Source organism: Symphodus melops, assembly GCF_947650265.1.
Source record: "Symphodus melops genome assembly, chromosome: 17".
NCBI classification, from domain to species: Eukaryota; Metazoa; Chordata; class Actinopteri; order Labriformes; family Labridae; genus Symphodus; species Symphodus melops.
The window spans coordinates 16,586,517-16,603,106 of NC_136707.1; the positions used below are offsets into that span (position 1 = coordinate 16,586,517).

A 16,590-nucleotide genomic window follows, 5' to 3' on the forward strand; every position below is an offset into this window, starting at 1 on the left:
TCAGAGGTCAGTTTAAAGTGCAGAGAGCATCATGAAGAACAATGAACACACCAGGCAGGTCTGAGATACTGTTGTGGAGAAGTTGAAAGCTGGATTTGGATACAAAAAGATTTCCCAAGCTTTAAACATCCCAAGGAGCACTGTGCAAGCGATAATATTGAAATGGAAGGAGCATCACACCACTGCAAATCTACAAAGACCCGGCCGTCCCTCTAAACTTTCAGCTCATACAAGGAGAAAACTGATCAGAGATGCTGCCAAGAGGCCCATGATCACTCTGGATGAACTGCAGAAATGTACAGCTGCGGTGGGAGACTCTGTCCACAGGACAACAATCAGTCGTATACTGCACAACTCTGGCCTTTACGGAAGAGTGGCAAGAAGAAAGCCATTTCTTAAAGATATCCATAAAAAGTGTTGTTTAAAGTTTGCCACAAGCCACCTGGGACACACACCAAACATGTGGAAGAAGGTGCTCTGGTCAGACGAAACCAAAAATGAACTTTTTGGCAACAATGCAAAATGTTATGTTTGGCGTAAACGCAACACAGCTCATCACCATGAACACACCATCCCCACTGTCAAACATGGTGGTGGCAGCATCATGGTTTGGGCCTGCTTTTCTTCAGCAGGGTCAGGGAAGCTGGTTAAAATTGATGGGAAGATGGATGGAGCCAAATACAGGACCATTCTGGAAGAAAACCTGATGGAGTCTGCAAAAGACCTGAGACTGGGACGGAGATTTGTCTTCCAACAAGACAATGATCCAAAACATAAAGCAAAATCTACAATGGAGTGGTTCACAAATAAACATATCCAGGTGTTAGAATGGCCAAGTCAAAGTCCAGACCTGAATCTTATCGAGAATCTGTGGAAACAACTGAAAACTGCTGTTCACAAACGCTGTCCATCCAACGTCACTGAGCTCGAGCTGTTTTGCAAGGAGGAATGGGCAAATATTCCAGTCTCTCAATGTGCAAAACTGATAGACATACCCCAAGCGACTTACAGCAGTAATCGCAGCAAAAGGTGGCGCTACAAAGTATTAACTTAAGGGGGCTGAATAATTTTGCACGCCCAATTTTTCAGTTTTTTGTTGAAAATGTTTGAAATATCCAATAAGTTTCGTTTCACTTCATGATTGTGTCCCACTTGTTGATTCTTCACAAAAAATTATAGTTTTAAATCTTTGTTTGTAGCCTGAAATGTGGCAAAAGGTCGAAAAGTTCAAGGGGGCCGAATACTTTCGCAAGGCACTGTATGTGCTTATCAACGTCATGATAATGAGGGGGGTCCTTGGAAAAATGTCACATCTAAAGGGGTCCAGTGTTGAAAAAAGTTTGAGAACCCCTGATCTAAACCAGGTTTAAGGTCTGTTTTTGAAACATCTGTATCCATGAGATTTTACATTCCCTTAAAGAAAACACACGAGGAGGAAAGTGTAACAACATTGATTCTTTTTATTAAGTGGAGCCAAATCAAATCAAATCCGGCAGCGTACTGGAATATACTCTGATGGATTCTTCAGTTGTTTGAAGGTCTGCAAACAGAAGAGGATGAAATGAGCGTAACAGGAATTATCAACATGCTATAACTCTCCATTCATAAAAATGACAATGACTTACTTGGCCCATTCAACGTTGAGAATAAGATGATCATATCCAAATCCTGACACTCCTGCAATGGCTCTGGCTGCATCCTCGCGCCGATGGAAGCTGATGAATGCAAATCCCTGCAGAAACACACGAGTTGTCCACGAAAGAGGCAGCGGGTCAGTGCTGTTCTACTGATACATGTAACTTGATACATGCACACAAAAAATACACTCCACGGGTTTGTGTTTGTAATCAACAGAAAAGCCGAACACTGACCTTCGACTGTCCGGTGTTCTTGTCTTTAGCCAGATAAATCCTTGAAATGGAGCCAAACGGTCTGAAGAGCTCCTGCAGGTCTGTTTCACGGGTGTCCTCAGACAGATTGGTCACACGGATGGTAGCGTTGTCGTCAGCTGTAAAAATGCGAGCATGCTCTGATTATGCCGAGGGATGCTCCTGCGTCCTCACGATGAATGTATTTGATACAGGTGTGTGTGTATAAAGTCAAAAGGGTTACAAACTTACATCCGCCTCGCCGGTTCGGTTGCATGGACTCCCCTCTCCGAGTGCTTCCGTCCCTTAAACTCGGGGGCACGTACTTCCCAGTCTTGCTCTGCGCAGGTTGTGCAGGCTCTGGTTCAACTAGTCAAAAAGAAGAGAGGAAGCCACATCAGTCACAGCTCTAGGAACAGTGGACCACAAAACCCAAATATGTATCTCTCTGGTCATGTGAAAGGCGTGTTCATGGTACCAGAGCCGGCTGGCTTCTCCTTGTCTGCGGTGGAAAGTCCGAGCTGCTCGGCCAGCTCTTTCTGCATGGGGCCCAGGGTGTCCTTGTATGGACAGCGGGTGGTCCAATGGTCGCCTTTGCAAATACGACAAGACACAATTTTCTGCCCTTTCAGTTTATTCATGGGATCCTCATCCTGGTCCTGGGCGTTCAAGTCCTGCAAGAGGAGAAGCGAGGCACACAGTTAAAATCTAAACCGAGTACATTTAGAACAGATACATGTTTAATAAAGTTAACATCACATCAGTGGGTAGCCGCTCGATATAAAGCTCACCTCTTTGCTTGAAATGAAAGTCATAAAGACATCGTCGCTGACTGTCGTGGTGGCAACATTAGGACCTGGTGCATCAAACTCAGAGTTTCCAAATTTCTTCCAGTTCTGAAATAAGAAACAAAAAAAACAAACACATAAGTGATGTCTGCCTTTACACAAAGTTGAGTTCCTTTCAGAGTGAACCGGCTTCAGACACTCTCCATTTGAAAAGCTTACCTTCCTCTTGGCAACAGCTTTGGAGGCTTTTCTCGTCTCGATCTTGAAGGTCCGCACAATCTGGAGAAGAAAATATTCAAAACACAAGTTGAACTTTTGTTTCACTCGACCCAAATTAAGAGTCGCAAAGTGAAGTGAGTGCAGACCATACAACCTTTAGGGATTATAAAGTGAGTAATGTCATCAACAAAAACACTCATAAGAATGAATGAACAAATCCACACAAGTCAATGATTAACTTTGTTTTTTAAGCGTTACAGGCAAATAAGCCACATTATTAATGTCAGCACAGTCACTGGTGAACAAAAGGTTTATTTATCACAGGAACAGAACCCATAATACATTACACACACAACACACATTTTATGTAACTTGATTAAACGCAAATCACCTTGAACTTCTTTCCGTCATCGTCTATTTTATATTCAGTTATGGTTTTTATATTTCCTTTGATGGTCTCCTTTGAGGGTGGTAGTGTGCCTGGAAAACAACAGGGCCAAGTTAGATTAATAAAAACAAGTCAGAAACACGATCAATAACTATTTGTTATCTATTAATGCAGGTGGTCCTAATATATGAACTTTTATATCTTAATTCCACTTCCTGTTTTCCCAGGAGGTGATTCACATCCAGATACAAACATATCAGCATAGACAGTGATATGTAATATTTTACACACTGGCTCATGACAGAGTGAGTTTAAGTGTTTGAAGCCCGTCACACAGCTGGAGGATATGCTAACGCTAAACTAACACTTTTAGCTGATTTCACAAAGTAACGTGGCTGTCAGCAGGAAGTGGATAAATCACTTCTTCATTAAGATTGCCACATGTGAGTATCATTCGCACCAAGACATCCTAAACTTTACATGTAAATATATTCAGATTGGAGAGTTAATCTGAACAAACACGTGTCAGTGAAAGCCTTTAGACACCGGCCCACAGAGGAGCTAACAGGCTAACAAGCTAACGAGGTGGCTCTTTACCTTCATCTCCTTCCTCCTCGACCTGGTCCGCCCAGCTGGGCTTGGAGCTGGAAGGGGGATTAATATCAGTAATAAATCAAGGGAACAATCACCGACCAAACCGATTTAATGTAATGTTCGTAATAACACTCACTCGTCGTATTCCATCGACGGCATCCTCTCGGTTAGCTTAGCTTCAGGATCGCAACCGGAAAAGGGCGAGCAGCAGAGCGCGAGCCGAGGCGCCGCAGCAAACACTTCCGGGGTAACACTATCACGTGTGTTTATCTTAATATGTTATGAATCTAGAAACAACTCTAATCTCGTCGAGATCATTTTGACTTGATGTTATGATTAAGTGTCTTCACTGTTTGAGATAGGAGGTTACATTAGATGAGCTGATGTAGCTCAGAACTGTTCCTGTCGTTTGTAGCCTGAATATAGACACACGATATAAAAACATGATTCCAGAAATAAAATACTTTATTTTTAATGAAAGTAATGAGTCTCTTGTTGTAGGTAGGTTGGAGGTCTATTTTGTTGATATTTTCTCCACTGACATGTCAAAAAACAACTCCCCCAGAGACTAACTAATGTCATTTTATTAAACTGATTTTCAAGCTAATCGATGCCTCTTAATACATTTGATTATTTGATATCAAATAGTAGTCAGTGGCTATAATAAAAAATGGTGACGTAATGAGATCAGATTCAAATACATTTGAGATTGAAATAAGAAACAGTACAACATCAAAGTATCAATAAAAATCTTTTTATGTTTCAACATATTAACTTTCAACAATACACAAACTCAATATATTTAAGCAATATCTCCTATAAAACTGTCTTGTGCAGAATTAAAATGTGCTTATTATAACATGGCATAATGATTATATTTACAGAAAAGCTGCCCACAAGTTGCTCTACTTTCTTACCCCTCCTTTGTAGTCTTCCTCTTGGCTTTTTCCACAACAAGCTACTCTGATACTGTCAAACAAAGCCATGTAAAGGATTGGATGGATGCACATATTCAGAGTGGCCAGTCCCTTTGACACCTGGTACATTTTGTAGGCCCAACAGACATCATCTTTTTTCTGCATTTTCAGACGCAAGCGATAGATTTGAAAGACATGGTAAGGCACAAAGGAAACGGCGTACAGCACAAGAACTGATGTGACCAACAAGGCGACTTTGCGTTTCTCCAATGTGGTTATGCTGACATTTTTCCACACCATCCTAATAACCACACAGTAAGAAATGAAAGTAACCAAGAAGGGAACAATACACCCAAATACAGCAAGAAAAATGCTGTAGTTGAAGTAAGTGCTTTCATCCTTGTCACATAAAGACACGCACAAAGTGTTGTTGTTGGATTTGCTAGGACAAATGGAGGCAAATTTCAAGACAGGGCAAGAAATGAAAGCGACGAGGATCCAGATGACGACACTGACCGCCTTGGCGTGCTTAGGCCTTACATGGGATCTAGTAAAGAAGGGCCACACAAGTGCCACACACCGGTTCACACTTATCGCCATGATGAAGAAGATGCTCACATACAGGTTGCAGGTGAAAAGAAACCTCTCAATCTTACACACAGCGTCACCAAACAGCCAGTGTTTCTCCAGGGAGTAGTAGACGATCAACAGAGGCAAGGTCAGGATGTACAGCAGGTCACTGATCGCCAGGTTGCAAGACAGGACAACTCCAGTGTGCCAGTTCTTTCTCTCTCTGACCACCAACAGCCAAAGTGCAAACAGGTTTCCAGCCATGGCGACAATGAACTCAATGCTGTACATTGAGGGCAGCAGGGCTATCTGAAAGTTCTCACAGGGGAACTTTTCCTCCATGTTGCTTGTAGCTGAAGAATGCTGCTTTACACAGATTTTTTCTGGTCCAATATCTGTAAATCAATACATAAAAATCAGTGCATCTTTTTTAATCACATCATATTAGTTAAGAAACATGAAGTAAAGTGGATACATGATTTCTGTAGTTGAGTATTTGAAAGATATAAAGAGAGAGAGTCCGAAACAAAAGTCGAAACTAGCTGTAAGATCAAGACTTGATAAAGACTTGAAAAAAAGCAGAACTTTCACTTACCCGATGGCAGACTTGCAGTGCTCTGTACTATGAAGTATAACCTGTGAGTTTAGCTTGTTGTCAGTTCATTTACTGTGTGACATCTGGAAACAAAGTGCGAGACAAAGATTCACAAGGTTCATGAAATGAACGAGCAATGTGAGGAAAATGGTGAACGTATCAAACCACAACATGGAACCTCCTCTAAAGCCCTCGCCGTGAATTTCACAATTTGAAGAACCAATGACGACATTGCGTGCCATCACAGACACTAATCTACCCACAATTTAATCACAGGTGACCTCACGAAACTGATAAAATGTGTCGTTACATGGCAACTCATATCTTTCATGTCACATCACTGTGTGTGACTTATTCTCTCACGTAGAAACTAAGTACGGTTTGGCAGCTCAGACCACACATCACACCAGTGTAGGTTATATTGATAGCTTTAAATGAAGCATGCAATGTTGGCCTCTAAACTCTGCTACATTACACACAAGGACTTTGATTCTGCTCTTGATTATCAATAGAGGATAGACATTAAAACACGAGCCTGCATTCACATTGAGGCAGTGTATTACTATGAATAACATGTAGCCTAAATAGATATCATGGTTTCACTTATGTGAACTTATACGTGTTTGTATTTTAACACTTAGGGGGGGTAAGCATAAAGTCACCTCATTTGAGCGTCCTGCTTTGGGCCCTTCCCCATCACAGATAAGGGCCCAAATGATATACACAGTAAGGTTTAATTGCTGCATGTCTTAGAGTAATGTGATGCATGTATAAAGAGGGCTTAATCCTGAACACCTTGTGCTTAAAATGAAGGGATTATGAAGTCACTATAATCACTCATGTATCTGACAACCTGTTGATGAATATATGCTTATTTTATATTTTGCAGATTCAGCTTTCAGAGAGACTGAGCGAGCAAGTAGGTCTGAATAAGTAGGTCTATATAAGTGTTTCATTTTACAAAGTCAGGTCACCTGTCAGTCTGTTTTAACACAGTAAAACCAGAAGGACCGTTTTGAAAAATAAGACCCCCCCCCGAATATGCATGGCAAAGTGAAGTGTGGTTAATGCCTTTATCGTATTTAGATGAACTGATTCATGAGTTTAGCACAAGCATCTTTGCGCAATGTAAGGTCAGGAAATCAAACAGTGAAGATCAGGGACTTTCAAAAAAAGAAAGAGGGCTGTCAAAAGACTTCAATGAAGTCTGGAAATTTAAAAGAACTGGTTGCCGTTGCTGCGTGACGGCGGCTTTTCACATTACTTTCATATAGGCAACAACTTGTACAATAATATAATTAAGATAATAAATAATGGAGCTTTATGCATTTATATTTTCTCTAATCTTTAATAGTGTCAACACTCTGTGGACCACTCTCCAGATATGTTTAAAGACAGGATGGAAAGAGGGTAACAAGAAGCACAGTGACTGGAAACGTAGCTTTCTCTATCAAAGGCTGTAAACGCTGGAAAACATTACCACATGAAATCAAATTAATCTCAGACTTTAACTCTTGAAAGAAATGTGATATTGTTGGAAACGTATTTTAAAGTATAGGGTTTACTGTGATTTTGTGTTGTACATTGTTCTCTGTTGTTCACTTAAAGGCCCAAAAGAACGAATTGGAAATTTGCAATATACTTTATGCAGAACATCAGTTTCATGCTCTCTATAATATCAAATTTGAAGCCTTTTGGTTTTTCATTAAATATCAAATTGCTTTTTAACACTAAGAGGTACAATTCATTTTTCGTTTTTCACTGACACTTACCTCTTGTTCCTCCTTTGGGATCGATCAGTCCATGAACAGCAGGCGTTCATGGACTTAGTACGTCATTGGTGAGACCTCTTCGGGTGAACTTTTATTTTAATGCACAGCACTTTGGTCAGCTAAGGTTGTTTTAAAGTGCTTAATCAAATAAAGTTGGACTGCGCTAAATAAAGCAAGATGGAAGTCAACTACTTTGGATGACAAACCTGCCGCGTGCATTCTTTAAATTCTTGGAAAAGTACCTGAAGTAAGCTATACAACTATATGAGCTATATGACCAACTATGAAAAGGTTTCAATTATGTTCAAGTAGTTTTTTTTTTTTTTTTTTTTTTAAATAAATGACCTTTTAACTACTTCACAAATTAACTTTTAACCCAGACACCCGGGAAACAATAATCACACCCCACATTGATTGCTTTTTCACACAATTTATTGAAAAAGTACATATTTAATATTAATCTTACTCTTGTGAAAAATTGTCCAACCTTCAAGTGAGAGGATACGACTTGGAAAAAATGATTCCACTACCACCTCTCTCCTCACGTGAGTTCATCCCAGCTGAGAGGTCGCACATCTCCACCTCAGAGACAGCCCAAAAATGGCCTCATCTTGAACCATTGGTCGACAAGATTCCTCCACCATTGGAGAGCCAAGTTGGCCTACTAATAGGCTATAACTGCCATCAAGCTCTTCTTCCCAGAGAAATCTTATGCAGAGAAGAAGGCCATCCATATGGCCAGCGAACCAACCTTGGGTGGAGCATTGTTGGCTGTTCCAAGCCAGCAACTCAGTATGAAGATGCAATAGGTGTGAGCCATAGGGTCATTGTACGACAAGTGACTCCTGCTGCACAACCTTCGACTTAAAGATGAAGTGCACTTTGTTTGCAGAAATCAAGTGAAAGAGCAGAATCCATCAGAAATCCTTAACGCGCTTGAAATGGATTTCACAGACCATTCAACAGACGGAAATCCAGTCTCGCAAGAAGATCTTGTGCTGATCCGATTCAGAAAGGGCCCAATCGCCATAATGTGTGACATTGAGAAGATGTTTCACCAATTTCACGTTGCAAAGGAACACCAGGACTACTTGAGGTTCCTCTGGTGGGACAAAGATGATATGAACTCTGAACCCTCTGTGTACAGGATGTGTGTGCACTTGTTTGGGGCAGCTTCGTCACCCGGCAGCTCCAACTTTGCCCTCAAACACCTTGCGCCACAAGGCCGTGGACGCAACACTGAAGAGGCTATCAAGTTCATCCAAAGAAGCTTTTATGTGGACTATGGCTTAATAAGTGTTTTCACACCTACAGAGGCAATCAGCCTGATCGAAGAATCAAGAGCCCTATGCAGAACGGGAAACTTGAGACTACACAAGTTTGTGTCAAACAGTAAGGATGTTGTCAACTCAGTGCCACCAACGGAATGCACCCAAATCAAGGATCAAGACATGGCATTAGGAGAGCACAACGAACGAGCTCTTGGTGTCCAGTGGTGTGTTGAAGCAGACGAGTTTCAATTCAGAATCCTTGTGAAGGACAAACCACTTACTAGAAGAGGAGTGCTCTCAACTATTGCCTCTGTCTTTGACCCGCTTTGTGGCGCCATTCATACTGCTTGGTAAGCAGATTCTTCAGACACTGTGCAGCAAAAAGGTAACCTGGGACGAAGCTCTTCCAGAACACGTCCGCCCACGGTGGGAGTCATGGCTGAGAGACTTACCTGAGTTGGCATCCATGAGAATCCCGAGAAGTTACTTGCCTGATGAGTTCGGAAAGACCTCACAGTACAAACTGCACAACTTTTCAGATGCAAGTTGCGTTGGATATGGCGCCTGCTTGTACCTTCGAGCCACGAGTGAAACTGGGCAGGTCAGCTGTTCACTCATCATGGGAAAGTCAAGGGTCGCCCCCACGAAACTGACCACAATCCCAAGACTCGAACTATCATCTGCAGTAACATCTGTACGCAACGGTGACTCCATCAAAAGAGAACTTGAAGTCGAAGTTCTACACGAATATTACTGGACTGACTCCAAAGTAGAGCTAGGCTATGTGAATAATGATGCCAAGAGATTCCATACATTCGTTGCGAACCGCATACAGTGAATCAAATCCAGTACTGACCCTGCACAATGGCACCATGTCAATTCTGAAGACAACCCAGCAGACCTTGCATCTCGAGGAGCCAGTGCAGCCCAATTGAAGGACTCCTGTTGGTTGAAGGGACCAGAGTTCATTCGGCAACCAAGTCTGTCGATCAAAGAAGCATTAGCAGAAGTGGATGATGTGGACCCAGAACTGCGGAAAGCCCATGTTCATACGGTCCAAGCTGAAACCACAAACCCATTGATCAGCCGTCTCAGCAAGTTTTCAGATTGGTCAAGAGCCGTGAAAGCTGTCGCCAGACTAAAGAAATGCATCAGGAGACATAGTGGAGGTCAAGTAGGGACAGGCGAAACTACAAACCTTGAAGAGAGACATGAAGCAGAGCTCTTCATCATCAAGCTTGCACAAGAGGAAGCCTTTGCCGATGACATAAGGAAAATCAAATGCAATGGAGCCGAAAAGCTCTGCAAACAGAACAAGCTCTACCGGCTAAATGCTTACCTTGATGCAAATGATATCCTCAGGGTGGGAGGACGGTTGTCGCAAATGATGTGAAGCACCTGGCAATACTGCCAAGGAAAGCACACGTGTCAGACCTGATTGTCAAGTATCACCACGAGCGTGTACACCACCAAGGCAGAGGGATGACAATGAATGAGATACGTGCAAATGGAATATGGATCCTTGGATGCGGAGGTATTGTTTCTTCACACATTTACAAGTGCGTCCCATGCAGAAGGTATAGGAGAACCATAGAGGTTTAACAAATGGCAGATCTCCCAGAAGAGAGAACTATGACAAGTCCTCCATTTACCTACTGCGGACTCGACTGTTTTGGTCCATTCCTCGTAAACGAAGGAAGAAAGGAACTTAAACGATATGGGTTGATCTTTACCTGCTTATGCTCTAGAGCTGTGCATATAGAGACCCTAGACGACATGACCACCGATGCGTTCAGATGTATTGTATCGTATTGTATTTTTTAAGTTCTCACGACGTGGATGGTGTGAAAGAAGAAGGCATCAATAAACGCCCGTTTTTTCCAAAAAGAACTTTCCTGTGTTGCCGTGTATCGAAAGGAGTTACAATATGCTAACGCTAAACTAACACACATTTAGCTGATTTCACAATGTAACGTGGCTGTCAGCAGGAAGTAGAGAAATCACTTCTTCATTAAGATTGTCACATGTGAGTATTCTTCACACTAGACATCCTAAACTTTACATGTAAATATATTCAGATTGGAGAGTTAATCTGAACAAACACGTGTCGGTGAAAGCCTTTAGACACCGGCCCACAGAGGAGCTAACAGGCTAACAAGCTGGCGCTTTACCTTCATCTCCTTCCTCCTCAACCTGGTCCGCCCAGCTGGGCTTGGAGCTGGAAGGGGGATTAATACCAGTATTAAATTAAGGGAACAATCACCGACCAAACAGATTTAATTTAATGTTCGTAATAACACTCACTCGTCGTATTCCATCGACGGCATCCTTTCGGTTAGCTTAGCTTCAGGACCGCAACCGGAAAAGGGCGAGCAGCAGAGCGCGAGCCGAGGCGCCGCAGCAAACACTTCCGGGGTAACAGTGTCAAATGTGTTTATCTCAATATGTTATGAATCTAGAAACAACTGTAATCTTGTCGAGATAATTTTGACTTGATGTTATGATTAAGTGTCTTCACTGTTTGAGATAGGAGGTTACATTAGATGAGCTGATGTAGCTCAGAACTGTTCCTGTCATTTGTAGCCTGAATATAGACACACGATATAAAAACATGATTCCAGAAATACTTTATTTTTAATGAAAGTAATGAGTCTCTTGTTGTAGGTAAGTCTATTTTGTTGATATTTTCTCCACTGACATGTCAAAAACAACTCCCCCAGAGACTAACTAATGTCATTTTATTAAACTGATTTTCAAGCTAATCGATGCCTCTTAATACATTTGATTATTTGATATCAAATAGTAGTCAGTGGCTATAATAAAAATGTTGACGTAATGAGATCAGATTCAAATACATTTGAGATTGAAATAAGAAACAGTACAACATCAAAGTATCAATAATAAAAATCTGTTTATGTTTCAACATATTAACTTTCAACAATACACAAACAACTCAATATATTTAAGCAATATCTCCTATAAAACTGTCTTGTGCAGAATTAAACTGTGCTTATTATAACATGGCATAATGATTATATTTACAGAAAAGCTGCCCACAAGTTGCTCTACTTTCTTACCCCTCCTTTGTAGTCTTCCTCTTGGCTTTTTCCACAACAAGCTACTCTGATACTGTCAAACAAAGCCATGTAAAGGATTGGATGGATGCACATATTCAGAGTGGCCAGTCCCTTTGACACCTGGTACATTTTGTAGGCCCAACAGACATCATCTTTTTTCTGCATTTTCAGACGCAAGCGATAGATTTGAAAGACATGGTAAGGCACAAAGGAAACGGCGTACAGCACAAGAACTGATGTGACCAACAAGGCGACTTTGCGTTTCTCCAATGTGGTTATGCTGACATTTTTCCACACCATCCTAATAACCACACAGTAAGAAATGAAAGTAACCAAGAAGGGAACAATACACCCAAATACAGCAAGAAAAATGCTGTAGTTGAAGTAAGTGCTTTCATCCTTGTCACATAAAGACACGCACAAAGTGTTGTTGTTGGATTTGCTAGGACAAATGGAGGCAAATTTCAAGACAGGGCAAGAAATGAAAGCGACGAGGATCCAGATGACGACACTGACCGCCTTGGCGTGCTTAGGCCTTACATGGGATCTAGTAAAGAAGGGCCACACAAGTGCCACACACCGGTTCACACTTATCGCCATGATGAAGAAGATGCTCACATACAGGTTGCAGGTGAAAAGAAACCTCTCAATCTTACACACAGCGTCACCAAACAGCCAGTGTTTCTCCAGGGAGTAGTAGACGATCAACAGAGGCAAGGTCAGGATGTACAGCAGGTCACTGATCGCCAGGTTGCAAGACAGGACAACTCCAGTGTGCCAGTTCTTTCTCTCTCTGACCACCAACAGCCAAAGTGCAAACAGGTTTCCAGCCATGGCGACAATGAACTCAATGCTGTACATTGAGGGCAGCAGGGCTATCTGAAAGTTCTCACAGGGGAACTTTTCCTCCATGTTGCTTGTAGCTGAAGAATGCTGCTTTACACAGATTTTTTCTGGTCCAATATCTGTAAATCAATACATAAAAATCAGTGCATCTTTTTTAATCACATCATATTAGTTAAGAAACATGAAGTAAAGTGGATACATGATTTCTGTAGTTGAGTATTTGAAAGATATAAAGAGAGAGAGTCCGAAACAAAAGTCGAAACTAGCTGTAAGATCAAGACTTGATAAAGACTTGAAAAAAAGCAGAACTTTCACTTACCCGATGGCAGACTTGCAGTGCTCTGTACTATGAAGTATAACCTGTGAGTTTAGCTTGTTGTCAGTTCATTTACTGTGTGACATCTGGAAACAAAGTGCGAGACAAAGATTCACAAGGTTCATGAAATGAACGAGCAATGTGAGGAAAATGGTGAACGTATCAAACCACAACATGGAACCTCCTCTAAAGCCCTCGCCGTGAATTTCACAATTTGAAGAACCAATGACGACATTGCGTGCCATCACAGACACTAATCTACCCACAATTTAATCACAGGTGACCTCACGAAACTGATAAAATGTGTCGTTACATGGCAACTCATATCTTTCATGTCACATCACTGTGTGTGACTTATTCTCTCACGTAGAAACTAAGTACGGTTTGGCAGCTCAGACCACACATCACACCAGTGTAGGTTATATTGATAGCTTTAAATGAAGCATGCAATGTTGGCCTCTAAACTCTGCTACATTACACACAAGGACTTTGATTCTGCTCTTGATTATCAATAGAGGATAGACATTAAAACACGAGCCTGCATTCACATTGAGGCAGTGTATTACTATGAATAACATGTAGCCTAAATAGATATCATGGTTTCACTTATGTGAACTTATACGTGTTTGTATTTTAACACTTAGGGGGGGTAAGCATAAAGTCACCTCATTTGAGCGTCCTGCTTTGGGCCCTTCCCCATCACAGATAAGGGCCCAAATGATATACACAGTAAGGTTTAATTGCTGCATGTCTTAGAGTAATGTGATGCATGTATAAAGAGGGCTTAATCCTGAACACCTTGTGCTTAAAATGAAGGGATTATGAAGTCACTATAATCACTCATGTATCTGACAACCTGTTGATGAATATATGCTTATTTTATATTTTGCAGATTCAGCTTTCAGAGAGACTGAGCGAGCAAGTAGGTCTGAATAAGTAGGTCTATATAAGTGTTTCATTTTACAAAGTCAGGTCACCTGTCAGTCTGTTTTAACACAGTAAAACCAGAAGGACCGTTTTGAAAAATAAGACCCCCCCCCGAATATGCATGGCAAAGTGAAGTGTGGTTAATGCCTTTATCGTATTTAGATGAACTGATTCATGAGTTTAGCACAAGCATCTTTGCGCAATGTAAGGTCAGGAAATCAAACAGTGAAGATCAGGGACTTTCAAAAAAAGAAAGAGGGCTGTCAAAAGACTTCAATGAAGTCTGGAAATTTAAAAGAACTGGTTGCCGTTGCTGCGTGACGGCGGCTTTTCACATTACTTTCATATAGGCAACAACTTGTACAATAATATAATTAAGATAATAAATAATGGAGCTTTATGCATTTATATTTTCTCTAATCTTTAATAGTGTCAACACTCTGTGGACCACTCTCCAGATATGTTTAAAGACAGGATGGAAAGAGGGTAACAAGAAGCACAGTGACTGGAAACGTAGCTTTCTCTATCAAAGGCTGTAAACGCTGGAAAACATTACCACATGAAATCAAATTAATCTCAGACTTTAACTCTTGAAAGAAATGTGATATTGTTGGAAACGTATTTTAAAGTATAGGGTTTACTGTGATTTTGTGTTGTACATTGTTCTCTGTTGTTCACTTAAAGGCCCAAAAGAACGAATTGGAAATTTGCAATATACTTTATGCAGAACATCAGTTTCATGCTCTCTATAATATCAAATTTGAAGCCTTTTGGTTTTTCATTAAATATCAAATTGCTTTTTAACACTAAGAGGTACAATTCATTTTTCGTTTTTCACTGACACTTACCTCTTGTTCCTCCTTTGGGATCGATCAGTCCATGAACAGCAGGCGTTCATGGACTTAGTACGTCATTGGTGAGACCTCTTCGGGTGAACTTTTATTTTAATGCACAGCACTTTGGTCAGCTAAGGTTGTTTTAAAGTGCTTAATCAAATAAAGTTGGACTGCGCTAAATAAAGCAAGATGGAAGTCAACTACTTTGGATGACAAACCTGCCGCGTGCATTCTTTAAATTCTTGGAAAAGTACCTGAAGTAAGCTATACAACTATATGAGCTATATGACCAACTATGAAAAGGTTTCAATTATGTTCAAGTAGTTTTTTTTTTTTTTTTTTTTTTAAATAAATGACCTTTTAACTACTTCACAAATTAACTTTTAACCCAGACACCCGGGAAACAATAATCACACCCCACATTGATTGCTTTTTCACACAATTTATTGAAAAAGTACATATTTAATATTAATCTTACTCTTGTGAAAAATTGTCCAACCTTCAAAGTGAGAGGATACGACTTGGAAAAAATGATTCCACTACCACCTCTCTCCTCACGTGAGTTCATCCCAGCTGAGAGGTCGCACATCTCCACCTCAGAGACAGCCCAAAAATGGCCTCATCTTGAACCATTGGTCGACAAGATTCCTCCACCATTGGAGAGCCAAGTTGGCCTACTAATAGGCTATAACTGCCATCAAGCTCTTCTTCCCAGAGAAATCTTATGCAGAGAAGAAGGCCATCCATATGGCCAGCGAACCAACCTTGGGTGGAGCATTGTTGGCTGTTCCAAGCCAGCAACTCAGTATGAAGATGCAATAGGTGTGAGCCATAGGGTCATTGTACGACAAGTGACTCCTGCTGCACAACCTTCGACTTAAAGATGAAGTGCACTTTGTTTGCAGAAATCAAGTGAAAGAGCAGAATCCATCAGAAATCCTTAACGCGCTTGAAATGGATTTCACAGACCATTCAACAGACGGAAATCCAGTCTCGCAAGAAGATCTTGTGCTGATCCGATTCAGAAAGGGCCCAATCGCCATAATGTGTGACATTGAGAAGATGTTTCACCAATTTCACGTTGCAAAGGAACACCAGGACTACTTGAGGTTCCTCTGGTGGGACAAAGATGATATGAACTCTGAACCCTCTGTGTACAGGATGTGTGTGCACTTGTTTGGGGCAGCTTCGTCACCCGGCAGCTCCAACTTTGCCCTCAAACACCTTGCGCCACAAGGCCGTGGACGCAACACTGAAGAGGCTATCAAGTTCATCCAAAGAAGCTTTTATGTGGACTATGGCTTAATAAGTGTTTTCACACCTACAGAGGCAATCAGCCTGATCGAAGAATCAAGAGCCCTATGCAGAACGGGAAACTTGAGACTACACAAGTTTGTGTCAAACAGTAAGGATGTTGTCAACTCAGTGCCACCAACGGAATGCACCCAAATCAAGGATCAAGACATGGCATTAGGAGAGCACAACGAACGAGCTCTTGGTGTCCAGTGGTGTGTTGAAGCAGACGAGTTTCAATTCAGAATCCTTGTGAAGGACAAACCACTTACTAGAAGAGGAGTGCTCTCAACTATTGCCTCTGTCTTTGACC

The 16,590-nt window shown here is 41.3% G+C and overlaps 3 protein-coding genes across 4 annotated transcripts; all 3 read right to left on the reverse strand.

The window, feature by feature from the left end:
- Positions 1 to 1,442: 1,442 nt before the first annotated feature.
- On the reverse strand, positions 1,443 to 4,077 carry eif3g (eukaryotic translation initiation factor 3, subunit G; the record flags this gene model as incomplete). 2 transcript variants are annotated; one of them, XM_079365859.1, is made up of 10 exons in its annotated part: positions 3,994 to 4,077; positions 3,861 to 3,907; positions 3,267 to 3,355; positions 2,876 to 2,935; positions 2,660 to 2,764; positions 2,347 to 2,542; positions 2,121 to 2,237; positions 1,872 to 2,008; positions 1,626 to 1,732; positions 1,443 to 1,540 (listed from the first exon to the last, which is right to left on the reverse strand). In XM_079365859.1, the coding sequence occupies exons 1-10, from the start codon at positions 4,014 to 4,016 to the stop codon at positions 1,525 to 1,527; spliced, it is 897 nt and encodes a 298-aa protein (XP_079221985.1). In that variant the 5' UTR covers positions 4,017 to 4,077. The 2 variants fall into 2 exon arrangements, with proteins under 2 accessions (XP_079221985.1, XP_079221986.1); XM_079365860.1 differs by lacking the exon at positions 1,443 to 1,540 and having other exon boundaries at positions 1,622 to 1,732.
- Positions 4,025 to 5,701, reverse strand: LOC306837962 (P2Y purinoceptor 11-like; the record flags this gene model as incomplete). Its single annotated transcript, XM_079365858.1, has 2 exons — positions 4,775 to 5,701; positions 4,025 to 4,096 (listed from the first exon to the last, which is right to left on the reverse strand). The coding sequence occupies exons 1-2, from the start codon at positions 5,684 to 5,686 to the stop codon at positions 4,025 to 4,027; spliced, it is 984 nt and encodes a 327-aa protein (XP_079221984.1). The 5' UTR covers positions 5,687 to 5,701.
- Positions 5,702 to 11,996: 6,295 nt separating this feature from the next.
- LOC306838736 (P2Y purinoceptor 11-like) lies at positions 11,997 to 13,367 on the reverse strand. The gene is made up of 2 exons (XM_079367082.1): positions 13,225 to 13,367; positions 11,997 to 13,024 (listed from the first exon to the last, which is right to left on the reverse strand). Exon 2 carries the CDS (start codon positions 12,969 to 12,971, stop codon positions 12,048 to 12,050), a length of 924 nt encoding a protein of 307 aa, XP_079223208.1. The 5' UTR covers positions 12,972 to 13,024; positions 13,225 to 13,367; the 3' UTR covers positions 11,997 to 12,047.
- Between the last annotated feature and the right edge of the window lie 3,223 nt (positions 13,368 to 16,590).

Excerpts from the sequence above, each read along its gene's own strand:
- LOC306838736 (XM_079367082.1), bottom strand. The coding sequence starts at position 12,971 with ATGGAGGAAAAGTTCCCCTGTGAGAACTTTCAGATAGCCCTGCTGCCC.